Source organism: Pezoporus wallicus, unplaced genomic scaffold (genome assembly GCF_028554395.1).
Source record: "Pezoporus wallicus isolate ANWC-B61680 ecotype Strahan unplaced genomic scaffold, APGP_CSIRO_Pwel_v1 contig_6428, whole genome shotgun sequence".
Classification (NCBI taxonomy): Eukaryota; Metazoa; Chordata; class Aves; order Psittaciformes; family Psittacidae; genus Pezoporus; species Pezoporus wallicus.
The window spans coordinates 3,180,720-3,194,096 of record NW_026639269.1 but is presented as its reverse complement, the minus strand read 5'-3'; the positions used below and the strand labels follow the sequence as shown (position 1 = coordinate 3,194,096).

Genomic DNA, 13,377 nt, shown 5'->3' with positions numbered 1-13,377 from the left:
TATTTTTATCATACACAATATATTGCAGCAGATATCCATAAACTCCAGCTATTCATCAGCATGACAGGTGACACCAGATTATAAATGTAACAATGAAAGATACAGATGTGTTCTGAAGTGGTATTTCTGAACCTTTGGAAATAGATGAACATGCTTCCATTTCGGTAAGCAGCTCTGATGACATGGTGTTAGTGCACTGAAGTATCTTCATTTACATTTCCTCAAGGCTCCTCCTGATAGCTTCTTCAAATTCTGCATCTTGCTCTGTATAAATACAAAACCCAAATATAACCTCAAACTACGGTCAATAAATAGTACTAAACACAGCTACATTAATATTACTACATAAAGCAACAGTCGTCAACTTGTGCGGCAATGTCAGGAGACTGCAAAACAACATAAACAGAATGAAAGTATTTTCCCTCCTCCTGCCTTATGCAATCTTTTCAACACTTGAAAATACAGGAACAACCTCTACAACCTTCCACTGTATTAATTAGGGGCAGCCCAATGATTAATTTAAGAGTATAATGCAACTACATATTTACTTATCAAAGTAATACCAAGATTAGAACCCGTATGTACCCACCAAGAAAAATAAAGTATTAAAACAAAACCACCAACCAAGCAGAGAAGTTTCAGTATTTTCATTCCAGCTCCTTATCAATAGATATTCCTGTATCTACACTCTAAGTTGGCACCACTGTTGTCACTCTTGCTAGGAAGGCCAGACTTAAGCAGTGGAATAGTCTAGATCAGGGCTGTAACACTTTTAATAGTGTGTGTATGTATGCGCGCGCACGCATTTGATTTAGGTTAAACACCTTTCATAATATTAAAAAAGACACTTGGTTTCTGCATTACATTTTGGTTGTTTTGGGCACTAAATTGTTTGGTGTTTGTGATTTAAATATCCTAAGGCTTATATGTACAGTAAATATTAATACCAGTGGTATAAATGGAAAAATTAAGGCAGCTTTCAGACACAGTGTCATTCTTGAATTATTAATCTTCTGCTTTAGGAGGATACAAGCACATCCCATTAGAAAAGCTGTCTTTACAACAGAAGAAACAGTAATTATATATATTAACATAACAGATATTAAAGCTTTAATTATTGCTGGGCTATTTTATCCAAGACCTAGATTTGGAAAAAAGAGTACCAATGAATGCTCTGTCATGGCAGCAGACCCGTATTTATTCACCTGGACTTTAGTGTAAATCTAGTACTACTGATAAAAAGGTATACTGGTTTCTGAAAGCGAAGTATTACATGGTCACAGAAGCAAAAAAAGAAATTTCAAAACCAAAACAAAGCAGAACGGCACCTGCAGACAACTGCTCCATTAAAATATTTTGTCAGTTAGCCACTGAGCATGTGCAAGAATCAAGCATAAAGTTCAAACTGTGACTCTGCTGCTAATAGCATGCAGTTACCTCCACAGCAATACCCACATTGTTCTCTACTCCCTGGAGCTACTGAGGGAGCTTTTTCCACCTCCTTTACTTGCTTTTTGCTTTCTTCTCCTCCAGAAGTTGCTAGTGCTTTTTCCTGCTTACCCCTTTCTGGGGTTGATTTTGCCGCCTCATTTCCTCTTACCCTGCTATTACAGGGAACTGCCACTAACCACGCAGTGAACACAGCTGAAGCCGGGCTGCTTCATAAGGTCAAATGCCTTCAGCACTGCATCGGAACTGGGATGTCCTGTGTGCACGAAATGCCACAGCTCTACCTGATACCAATACACTGTGCTAGGGGGACCTGAGCACAGCAGACTTTCAGTACTGTAGATGAGTATGTTTTAATAACAGCTAGTAAGCGTATAACTGAATATATTCTGGGAATGTAAGATTCAGATACCAGTTTTATCTTGACTCTGTATGAGTTCTTTATTGCTTTTTTTTTCTTAGATAATTATATTTCCATCAGGTGGAAGAGCAGAGTCAAGCCTCTGAAAAATAGATTATTTTCAAAGTGCATTGTAGTCTGTAACCAAAAATTAATGACTATGTTGTATGAACCAACACTAAGCACAACAGCAAAAGGATGGAAACAATTTCAAATAAGGCAAGATATGATGTGAGCAGATAGCTGTGCTGCTGATTCAAACTTCTGCATAAATCTACAGCTCTTTAGGAGACCAGAGTGCTTTGCCGAGATATAATACCTAATTCTGAACTACTTATTCAGAAGTTCAACTATTTAGTCAGTGGTTCTGTTCCGAGTCAAGTCACATTAAACTGGTACAAAGTGAGCTCAGACAAGTCTTTAATTGAACAATACCCTGTGGTGCACCAATAATATCAATTTTGAGTTTGTGGCCTACTTCTGAGGTTAGGAAATTATTATTTTTTATCTTTATAACTCACAGTGTTCTTGACTGCTCAGGATTTCCCAGCATATTTTAGAGATTATTCCTAAGAGGACCCCTGCCATAAAACTGAGTGTATTCTTGTTTCTGTATCTTCCATAATTAACAGCACCCCTGAACACAGAAAAGTAAAAGTTAACAGACCTGCCTGTTCATTTGCTTCTTCTAAGCTCCTCTTCATTGTTAGTTTGAGATCTTCATCCTCCTCGCTATCTGAACCTTAAGTGCACAAATGAAGCATAAGTTACACACTGCTTCTAATAAATAAAAAAAAAAGGTAACAGTCCACTCTTGCACTTCTCTTACTGTAACAACACTGTAGGCTGCATTTGAAGAAGTACACGTCATGGTCTGAAAATCAAGATAAAAATACATTACAGTGGTAGTTTAAGACAGTAACTCAAGAGACAGTTTCTCAGCTACCTTCTTTTTCTACCTAAAATCTAGAGGCAGACTGCTACAATTGTATATTATTTTAAAGTGGTAACAAGAAATAATAGGTGTATGAGCTATTTTTACTGTCTGCTGCATTTGCTTTCTTGTAATAGTTAAAAAAAGACATTACTTTCTACAAAGTATCAAGGATTTAATTATGGGAAGAAGTCCTATAGTGTCCCTGCCTACACGTGATCTTGGCTGTATTTTGTTGTTGCAACTCAACTGTGTAGTTCAGCAGATGCTGTTCAAGTCTCACAGAAGAAAAAAGTCAATACATTTAGTTTAACCTGCTAATGCATCATAGCTAAGCCCAAGCAAAATTCCACCACCCTTCCCTTTCTTAATGCTCTTCATAACGCTCCAGAATGACAGCTCTATTTGGAAATGTCTAGTAGAGATCAGTGTATCAAAGGTGGATTTTTTGTTTGCTTTAAACAGTCTCAGTAAACTACAGGTTAAAAAGGAGAAACAAGTCAATGAGTCACATAATGTATTCATTCTCCTGCTACAGGCTATTGCTATTCTGGGAGATGGTCTCTGTAATGAGGTCTTCCAGTATTTGCAATCAACTAGGTCTCCTACAGTCATACCAACAGAAGCGCTTCCCTTAAAGTCATCACATTTATTAGTACACCAGTGTGCTTCTGATTAAATTTAGAACAAAGCAAAGAACATTTCAATATGGACATCTAATTACTGTGTGACTTGTGCATCTTAAATGACCCAAGTTAGGTATTCAGAGCAACAAGTACACTTGCTAAAACTTGTTTTAAAATCTCTGACACATATATCTTCTTAGAACAGCAATGTTGCTGACTTTCCCAATTCCAGGAATACAAACTCCAACAGCTTGTATCAAATAGAGATCAGGAGCCCACAAGGATGTCAGAAATAGGTGGATATACACTGCAGTTAAAATGGTCCTTCTCCAGTCACTTGGAAGATTATCTGTGAATTCTTTATGCAGCTGCCTACTATCTCTTGGCAGAAGAGATACTATTTTTTACACCATCTTCCAAAGCAAAAGAAAGAAAAAACCACACAATGCCAAAAAAAAAAAAGGTCATTACAATCACTTCTGAAAAGGAGGGAAAGTGCAAAGAAAAGGCTTTGCACAACTAGCTTATCCCTTTTTAACCCTCCTTTTAATCTTCCATCCTGGAAGACATCCCATAATGCTCTAAAAAGTTTTGTACCTGTTTAGAGGTATAACAGCTGAGGCAATCTCTCTTTAACTTATTTCTTGGCAGAAGCATAATGGAAGAATTGAGTTCTTGCAAGCAGGCGCAGTAAGGAATCATACAAAACGGTCTCTGGTTTGCTACCATTTCAAATAAAACCACACGTTTCTGAAGGCTTGTTTTTTAAGGCAACTTGACAGAAGGCAATATTATTCTGGTTGGCATCTTGCATAGATGGTTAAACAGCAAAGGACAGGAACAGTCAGAAATCCAGGAGTTTCTTTCAGATATGAACTAAGGAAGTCAGCATTCCTGGAACTGGTTATAGAGTCAGCGAACGTTCACCACAGAAGCAGCCATGATGGCAACCCACTGACCCGCTGTTAGGAGACAGCATTTCCTCACTCCTGGCTTCCCCAACCCAGGCAACAGGCTAACTTGAGGCTCGTTTTTCAGAACGCAGCAGATCAGCAGCTAAGCTGACTTTACTGTCAAATAGAACAGTTATGAATGCTGAAACAGGGTATAGAGTTATTATCCAAGTTCCTTAAGAAAGTTTAGGATTCATCACATGTATTAATGCAGGCCTCATCTTACCAAAATGTTTGCTAGTCACACCACCTTAATTACACCCCTGTAATAACATGGGGTACGCATTCATATTGGAACAGACGTATATGCAAACTGGCATGCAAAACATTTAAACATTTCAAAACCAAGCTGCCTGGCTCATGATTTATCACTGCACCTGATACGCAGTAAGTAAATACTGCCTGAGAGTTATAGCATCACAGAGAGCAGGTTTGCTTAAAGCATAGCTGAAGACACCACCATTCCACTGCCAGAAACTATGAAACTTGAATACAATTAATACTGATGATTTTCTCTTAGTTTGAGGTGGGAAAAAAACAACAACAAAATCAGCTTGGAGTCAATGTGTTTATGAAGCATGTTAAAAGTCTCATGAGCTACACTCTGCCTTCACTGGTCATTATTTGCAAGACTTCTCTCCCCTCTACCCAATTATACTAATACACATTCAACTTCCCATGAAGGCAGTCACTGAATTCTCTGAAATCTGAGTGCCTAAGAAAGTACTAAATCTTATTTAGGAGCTTTTCACACTAAGGCTTGTCAGTATCTTAAATTACACTGAGACTTTCCTTATCCAAAGCCTAAAACATGCTTGTCCTCAGTGTTTCCCCCCCTCTCTCACCTCCCTACTCCCCAAACCTACACAAAGCAAAGACTAAAGGTGCAAAAGCAGTAAAGACAAGAATTTCAAGATGTTCTGATATGGCTGTATGGGAATCGGGAATAAGACCGTAACAGTCAGAAGAAAAACTGTCCGCAGGCAAAATTCCTAGTCAGAAATGCTCCAACAAATAAGGAATCAGCTCTCTTTAGGGGCCAGACTGCAAGAAGTATTAGTGTGGAACTCAGCACTTGTCATCCGAAGAGAAGGAAAGGCCAACTGATGGAAGAGATGCATTTTCAAGTCAGAAGACTTGAAACCATGGGACAGGTTTTCCACATGGGACAGGCCATTGTTCTTGATCTAATGTTACTCAGTGTGTCTACCCTGCAACTGAACTCTGCTCTCAAGGAGATCATAGGTAACACTTAAGAACATACTCTATGCAAGTACCACAGAATGGCTGAGGTTGGCAGTGACCTCTGGAAGTCTCTTGTCCAGCCCCCTGCTCAAGCAGGATCACCTACAGCCAGCTGCCTAGGAGTATGTCCAGATTGTTTTTTAATACTGTCAAACAGACTCTGTACTGGGGAGCTCAGAACTTGTTACTTGTGGCCATACTAGTACTGAGAAGAGGGAAAAGACCAATCCCTCCACCTGCTGGCAACAGTCCTCCTAGTGCAGCCCAGGGTATTTAAACTTTCAGCCAGCAGAGCACATTGTTGGCTCCTGGTCAACTTGGTGTCCACTAGGACCTCCAGGTCCTTTCCTGCAAAGCTGTTTTCCAGCTAGTTGACCTCCAGTGCCTGGGGTTGTTCCATTCCGGGTGCAGGACTCTGCACTTCTCCTTGTTGAACTTCATGAGGTTCCTGTCATCCAATTTCTCCCCTGTCCAAGTTCTTCTGGATGGCAGCACAATCCTTTGGAGTATCAGCTGCCACTCAGGCTTGTGTCCTCAGCAAACCTGGTGAGGGTACACACTGCTCCACCATCTAGGCCATCAGTGAAGACATTAAACAGCACCAGACCCAGTACTGACCCCTGGGGTACACAGCTGGTTACTGGCCTCCAACTGGGCTTCATGCCACTGACCACCATGTTCTGGCCATTCAGCAAGTTTTCAATCCACCTCACAGCTTCCTCATCCAGCCCACACTTCATCAGCATATACTGCTGGTACTGCTGACACCTTCTGATGATGAAGCCTAAATAAGAACATTTAATTTTGAGAAACTGGGCATTTTCTGTCTCTCTTGTTAAAATACTTAGCACATTCTGTAGCTCCCAACTCCTCTGGGGTCAGAGAAAAAGCAATTGCCACGTTGCTCCACCAAGAAATCTTAAGATATGGCCTCTTCTCTGGTACATTTTGTTAAATAAACAACAGCTAAGAAACTCTGACTGTACATATTCTCTCAAAGAAATCCTCCTGCTCACTATTATCCTCCCATATTGTCAAATTCCTGCTGGAGGAACAAAAAAAAAGAAAATAGGAAAGCAAATTCTGGACGAACATACAACTCAGATCAGAAAGATTAACCCTATAGATGGGAGTAAATATAGTGATTTTTTGACTTTTCATGAGTCTCTCATAGAAACCCGCTCTGGCAAGAGCCTGGTAAACTTTCACGGCATGCAAGCGCCACCCGCTGTTCTGACATCAAAGCGCCACAGCTTGAATTTGGATTAGCTGCCCAAATGGCTCAGTGTAATTCCCCACCTATATCCGAGACTGTTCTTGCAGCCTCCCAGGTCAGCACCATCCCCTTAATTTCCATCAGGTTTACCAGTTCCTCTACCTCACTAGACTGGATTTCCCTTCCCCAGCCTTAGTCCTCTTCCCTGCCATGCAAGTTCTCAAGACCTGACTACATGCTTCAGTGTGCAGTCTCACACCATCACTTCTCTCTCCTACAACTCTCCTTTTCAGTAACTCCGAATCTCATCTGCCTCCTTCCCATCCCAATGTACGTTAATATCACACTTAACTTGCTGTCTCTCCACCACTGGATCTTTTCATTTTACAGCCGATTCCTGAAGTTTTAGTTCTACTTTGCCTTAAGGATACCATTAAAGTTACCTCATTCAGGATCCTAGTAACTACTTAGCCAAAACCTCAAGATAAGTACCGCATCCTTACCTCCAGTAGCAATCACATTCAGTCTGTGTGATCATACTGCCTTTAAAATACTGTTTGTGGCTTCCAGAATCCTTTGTTTTATTCCTTCTTCAACAGTCCCAGCAGGATCCTTCTTACATACCTCTCCCCAATACTTACTGCTCAAATCTCCTGTTTCCTCATTTAAGTAACATCATCTGTAAATGCAAGTACAGCTACTCCCTGCTGAGTGGTCACAAATACACAAGACCTCTCTTCCTCCAGGCAAACTAAAGCTTCGCAGTATGCATCTCTCCATACAGATGCTCATTCACCTGTTCATTCAAGCCAATACCATGAATATCATGATGGTCATTCAGACTTTCATTTAACCTTCATCTTAGACACCTCTCAAATCCACATCCAAATTAAACTAAACCTTGAAGATTTTTTTGTGTGATCTGGGTGGGGGAGGTCTTTCGAGTTTATCCACTTGGCTACAATTCTTGTTCAGACTCATTATCTTGGTTCCTAATACACTGTTTTCTCCCTAGGGCATATACATATGTTCAAAGATGCACACAAGAGATGCCACTGACATACCAAAGCTTCCTGTTGTAGATAAACACAAGGTTACAACTCAAAGGTGACTTTCCTATCTCTCCCTACTGCAATAGGCTGTGGTCACCATATGGTCAGATGTGGTATTCATATTGGACCTCAACACCCACAAAAACTTGACTAATGAGAAGGCTAGGAATTATTCTCAGTGTCTTCTGTCAATGAATCCTTGAACTTCTCTTAAATTCTTTTGTTGGCTGTATGTAGACCAAAAGCTTTTGGGGAAAGTGGGAGCTGGGAAGCTTAGCAGCATTCATTGAGACAAATTAAAATACTGCTCTTTCAAATATAAACTCTAATAGAAGCTGCATTCAGTAGTATTTAAACACTTCAGGCAATAGTAGCAGATTGAAGATGCAGGCTGACAATTCCACTTGAGCACAGTGGAAACAAACTTCATAGGATAGTGAGTGAAAGAGGTGTAGTTGGTTGTTTGCCAGACAACAGTACACCACTACATCACTGATTTTGTCAGTCTCATGAGACAACATGGCTCTAAAAGAAAGGAGAAGAGATACTAAAAAAAAATTTGGTCTTCTTATTATTAAAAAAAGTCTGTTTTACTTAAGAGCTCAGCCATTAAAGGATGTCATTTGAACATGACTGTGAGAAATACAGTTAAGTTAGAACCACCAACTTACAAAAAAATCACTCTTGTGAATCAAGAAGTTGTTGCATTCCTGTCTGTGTCAGGATCAGTCTGATGCCCCATAACCTACCATCAGCTTTGCCCTCAACATCATCCAGCACTCATTTAAAGTATAAGCTGTAGCAGTACTGTCATGACTAGATATCAAGGGCAAAGACATAAGGGAATAATGGGAGTTTCCTGCACGCTACAAACTTCTTTGCAAAGGAATTACAAAAGGACACACTGAAAACTCTTCTACCCTTCTCAAGCCACTTGATTAACATGCATGTATCTCCCATCATGTGTTGTGCTTTCAACATAAAAAACCTTGTATTTATGAACTCAGGTTTAGCAGCAGAAGAGAACAAATAAGAATAAATATCTTGCCTACTCTTTTCATACCTCAAAGGAAATTCATGCATCCACTACAGCCAATAGTTTCCTAAGGTAACATACAGTTGATAACCTATTGCAGCATATGCAGGAACTGTATCTATTTATTCTAAAATGAATGCATGTACCACTCTTCCCACAGCAGTTCTGCTGACACAGTAAAATGGCTCACAAGGTGTAAGTGCCAGATAGTGCCACAATTCAAACACAACCCAGCTGCTCACAAGCTAATGACAGCTTGGTGAAGGCGATTCAGGGAAATAGCTTTTTCATTTTGCAGCTCATGCAAAATCAACAACTGCCTTACATTTTTCAACATAGTTCTCTGCTGTAACTGTTTCTCACTTATTTCTTCTCCCAGAATAATAGCCATAGGCTTGAGAAAGTCACAAAGCAAGCGTTATTTATATTTCCTTATATTGAGCTGCATTTCTGTAACAGGACAACAGGCTAAATCAGCCTGTGATACACTGCACTTTCCATCTCAGACCACCAATACTGGCCTTGCCACACTAAGACTTGCAAATGCTTGCTGGTGCTGCTGAACCACACAGTGAAGTGTGTCTTACGTGGTAGCTTTATCTCTTGAAAACTTCACAGGCTTTTGGTAACATCATCCCACTACACAGCAACCATAGGCCTGTTAGCAAAACTGAATTTTTTAACATCCTGGTTTAATACAGGAAGAGGACAAAGGCAGCTCTCACTGTTGGGTCTCCCCCTATTGACACTGACTGGAGAAGGGAAACAAGGATGGCTCAAGACAGCTCCGTTCCTTACAATTTGCCAGGGAATGCCAACAGCCAAGGGACTCAATTCTATCACTTTCCAACTCAAAGTACTATTTTTAATAACAACCCCATGCATAACTTAAGTGGGATGCACAACAGTAACTTAAGTTCTGGGGCCTCCCAGTAGTGCCCATCACCCTAACAGTAAATTAAATATTAACATAGTAAAGGACATCAAAAGATGGGTTAAATTAGGAATCTTCTGAAAGCAAAACCAATATAAAAATAATTACTGGAGTGTAAATTATACACAGAAAACAGACCAAAGTCATCACCTCTGAGCCAGTGTACCCTGGCAAATAAAGCTATACTGGCAAACTACCCAGGTAGGGAGCTGGAGTACCCTTGCATAGCAAAAGGGTCATCCCCCTCTCCTCACCATCTGGTCTTGTCAAATCACACAATAAACTGTACAAGAAAGGAAGCCCCTATAGCTAAACTGACTTGCAGCTAAATTGACTTAAACTGACTGCTTGCAAGTTCCATCTCACTTCCAACTCTTCCTTCTGAAAATATGCAAAGGTCCTGAAGCAAAACCAGCCTCCCACATTAATATACAATTATAGCTATAATTATATTCAAAGAAATCTATCAATCTAGGAATTTAAATATGCTCTACAAAGAAAACATTCATAGTGGGAAATGCAATGATTCCATGTGTAGCTTTATGGATAACTGCAGAGAAAAGTCATCTTCCCCTTTGAGCAAAATGAATTGCACTAGTGGAAGTTACAGTTCTGTAATTCACTATGCCAACAAATTTTACTGGTATGGCTCCTTCTAGCTGGGAATCACATCTCCATACTGCAGCTGAAAAATCTAGACCAGCGAATGATTGGGGTGACCAGAAAACACTATCAGCACCTTTTCTGTATCAGAAGCAGATAAATCAATTCCAGCCCCCCCAGATCTTTTTTTTTTTTTTTTTTTTTTTTTTTTTTTTTTTTAACCTCAGGAAACCATTTAACTGTTCTTTTTCACTTTAATTGATTGATGCCAATTCACCATTCAGCACTAACACTCCACTCCAGTCTTCCTGGTAGGACAGCAGCACCATATGATAGCTCTCATACACCTGCATCAAGACTAGCAGTGTATTTTTGTGAAAGCAGCTTAGGGCTAATTCAACCTTCTGTAACATGCACTCAATTTAAAGCCCTCAAAACCACAAGAAACCAGGAAAAGCATCATGTCTACAGAGAAATGCCAGGTTGTTTTCTAGGAAACCTTTACTTCAAAGTGTTAAAATACTGAGAATTATTAAAACTCATCTCAGCTCTAGTATCCTTTGCATGAAAATGAGCTAGCTCAAACCTCTTTGATTATCCTATCTAAAACCAGTGTGATCATTGTAGCATGCCATAAATTAGAATGTGGCATTCCAGAAAATGTAAAAGTTTTCATTGATGTTTTACCTCCAAATGGATTCACATTTGTTTCAGACCCAGAACAAGTCAAGCAAAGCAGATTTGAGTACAAATTGACAAATAACGCACATAAGAGTGCACTAAACAGCTTCCATCTAACTAGAAAGGAGTCTTCAGGCTGAAACAACCGTTTGGGTCCTGCTATAATAAAGAATAAAGCAAGGACAGTCATTATGTTGAACAAAAATGCTTAATTAAGTCTGATTTCAAAGCTTGCCCCAAGAAAATTGTTTTTCTGATATATATTTCATTGAAATACCAGTACAATACAAGAATCAAAGCAACAGCTTGTGTTACAGCACGAAGCGTTCAAATCTTTTATTGGAAAGAACTACTGACTGGAAAGATTGTGTTTAATGTTAGTTTCTACCTTTTGTGGTATCAGAAATGCTGTTTAGCAAGGCATACATCTTGTCTCCTTCAATATGGTGGGGATTTAGGATACGAGCTGGCCGCTGAGTCATTTTAAATTGAGTTTCCAGTTCCAGGAAGCTTTTGTCTCCAGAAAGAATAGTGAAAGGAATTTGCTTGGGCAGATGCTCATCCAGACGACCAGCCTATATGGAAACAAATGACAAATGTTGAACTGAGATCATGTTTTTATCTTGTGGGGTTTGGCGAGCTTTTTGTAAGACACATCTTCATAGGAATGCTTTCTACAGCATCTTGCCTCCACTTTTATGGTCCAGTGCACATTATACCACTGTGAAGGGCATTATTTCAATAGCTTGACATTGCATTTATTCTATACATATGACGATAGAGGAAATGGCTAGCAGAACAGTACAGATGGAATATGGAACAAATTCTTAGAGAGCAGCATTTCAGAATCAGCTTCACATAAATCACCTGTGCAGTGCATTTTAAGAGCTATGCAAAAAGTGTAATGTAATATACAAACACTGCTGCAAAACATATAGTTACATTCTCAAGTAGTTTTATCTAACTGATATTCACTATATTAAGAACTCCATGGCATCCCAGATTCCTGTCCTTCAACCTGCACCACTCCCAACCCAGTCAAAGCCTTAGGTCTACTTAACAGAGGCAGTGCTCTTCGTTAGCCCAGCAGGGTCTTTGAAACTGGCACCCATTCAACTCCATCTGAAAAATGGCTCTAGATTTGGGCTACTTGAAGAGAGAGGCAAGGAGGCACATTTCTCTGAAACTGTAAGATCTGCAGTGGGGGATTTATTCTTCATTCCCTACCCAGCCTCCTTCCCCTCCACAACAAACTGATGTCCTACTTGGGCTAAGTTTTATTCCTAGGGAAAGAAAAAAAACGTAAATCATATCTCAACAGGCTGTCTTCATTCAATTCAGTACCAGGTTTATTATTCTGTGTAGCAGACATAGGAGTCCTGTGCAATCACCTAGTAATTAGTACTTAACATCAATAACACATATCACTTGCCCTTCTTCTCTGGGTATAGAAGTACAACAATAAAGCAAGCATGCACTAACTTACATGGACACAGATAGCAAAGTCTGCTGCTTCCCTTCTGGTACCACAACGTGGATGAAGGAAGAAACACCCAATCCTCTTAAGGTAATTGTAAACTTTGCAATGCACTGGAGGTTTCCAGTTGCTGTAGCCTCCTAAACGGTGAAGAAAAATAAATAAAAATCAAACCAACGGACCAACACCCCAAACCACAAAGCAAAACCCAACCCAACCAACATCCCCTCCCCCCCAAAAACAAACAGAAATGACCCATCAACCAAGAATGTAAGTGAAAAGCAAAGATAAATCTTGCTTTGAAATCAGTATTTTCATCAACATGAAAGATAAACACATAACCAAAATCCCCGAAGAACCCTTATTCTTGGGTTAGAAAGCAAAGAGGGAAAAAGTAGCTAGCATCTCGTTCAATTTTGTATGAATTTTATTTCTAATCCCAAAAAAACTTATCTTCTAGACATTATGTGCTTTTAGACACAGGATGCACTTTTCTCCCCAGTTACAAGCACAGTTACGGTTAATATGCAGAAGCAAAGGAGCTCTGGTAACACAGTACAAGTAACAGAAACGTTTCTCTAAGGGAATCCTGTACTACTGTAATGCCCAAGATTCTTTTCAACAGACTGAACTGCTTGACACATCACATGTCAGAACTGTTTAAGAATCCAAGAACTGAAGCAACAGCTGAAACAAATGCTAGAGTCCTGACAAACACTTGGTGCAGTCAGAGATAAGCAAAATGAAGCTACAACTGGGGAAAAAAATAAG

General features: G+C 39.7%; 1 protein-coding gene across 1 annotated transcript in view; it reads right to left on the bottom strand.

Annotated features, from left to right (window-relative positions):
• ZNF451 (zinc finger protein 451) overlaps positions 1–13,377 on the bottom strand; it is a 33,970-nt gene continuing 20,593 nt past the window's right edge. Inside the window, exons 12-15 of the mRNA XM_057414023.1 lie at positions 12,616–12,746; positions 11,518–11,704; positions 2,517–2,591; positions 1–264 (exon numbers count right to left, since the gene is read on the bottom strand). Of these exons, the coding sequence (XP_057270006.1) occupies positions 212–264; positions 2,517–2,591; positions 11,518–11,704; positions 12,616–12,746 (446 nt within the window). The 3' untranslated portion in view covers positions 1–211. The remainder of the gene's footprint in view (positions 265–2,516; positions 2,592–11,517; positions 11,705–12,615; positions 12,747–13,377) is intronic.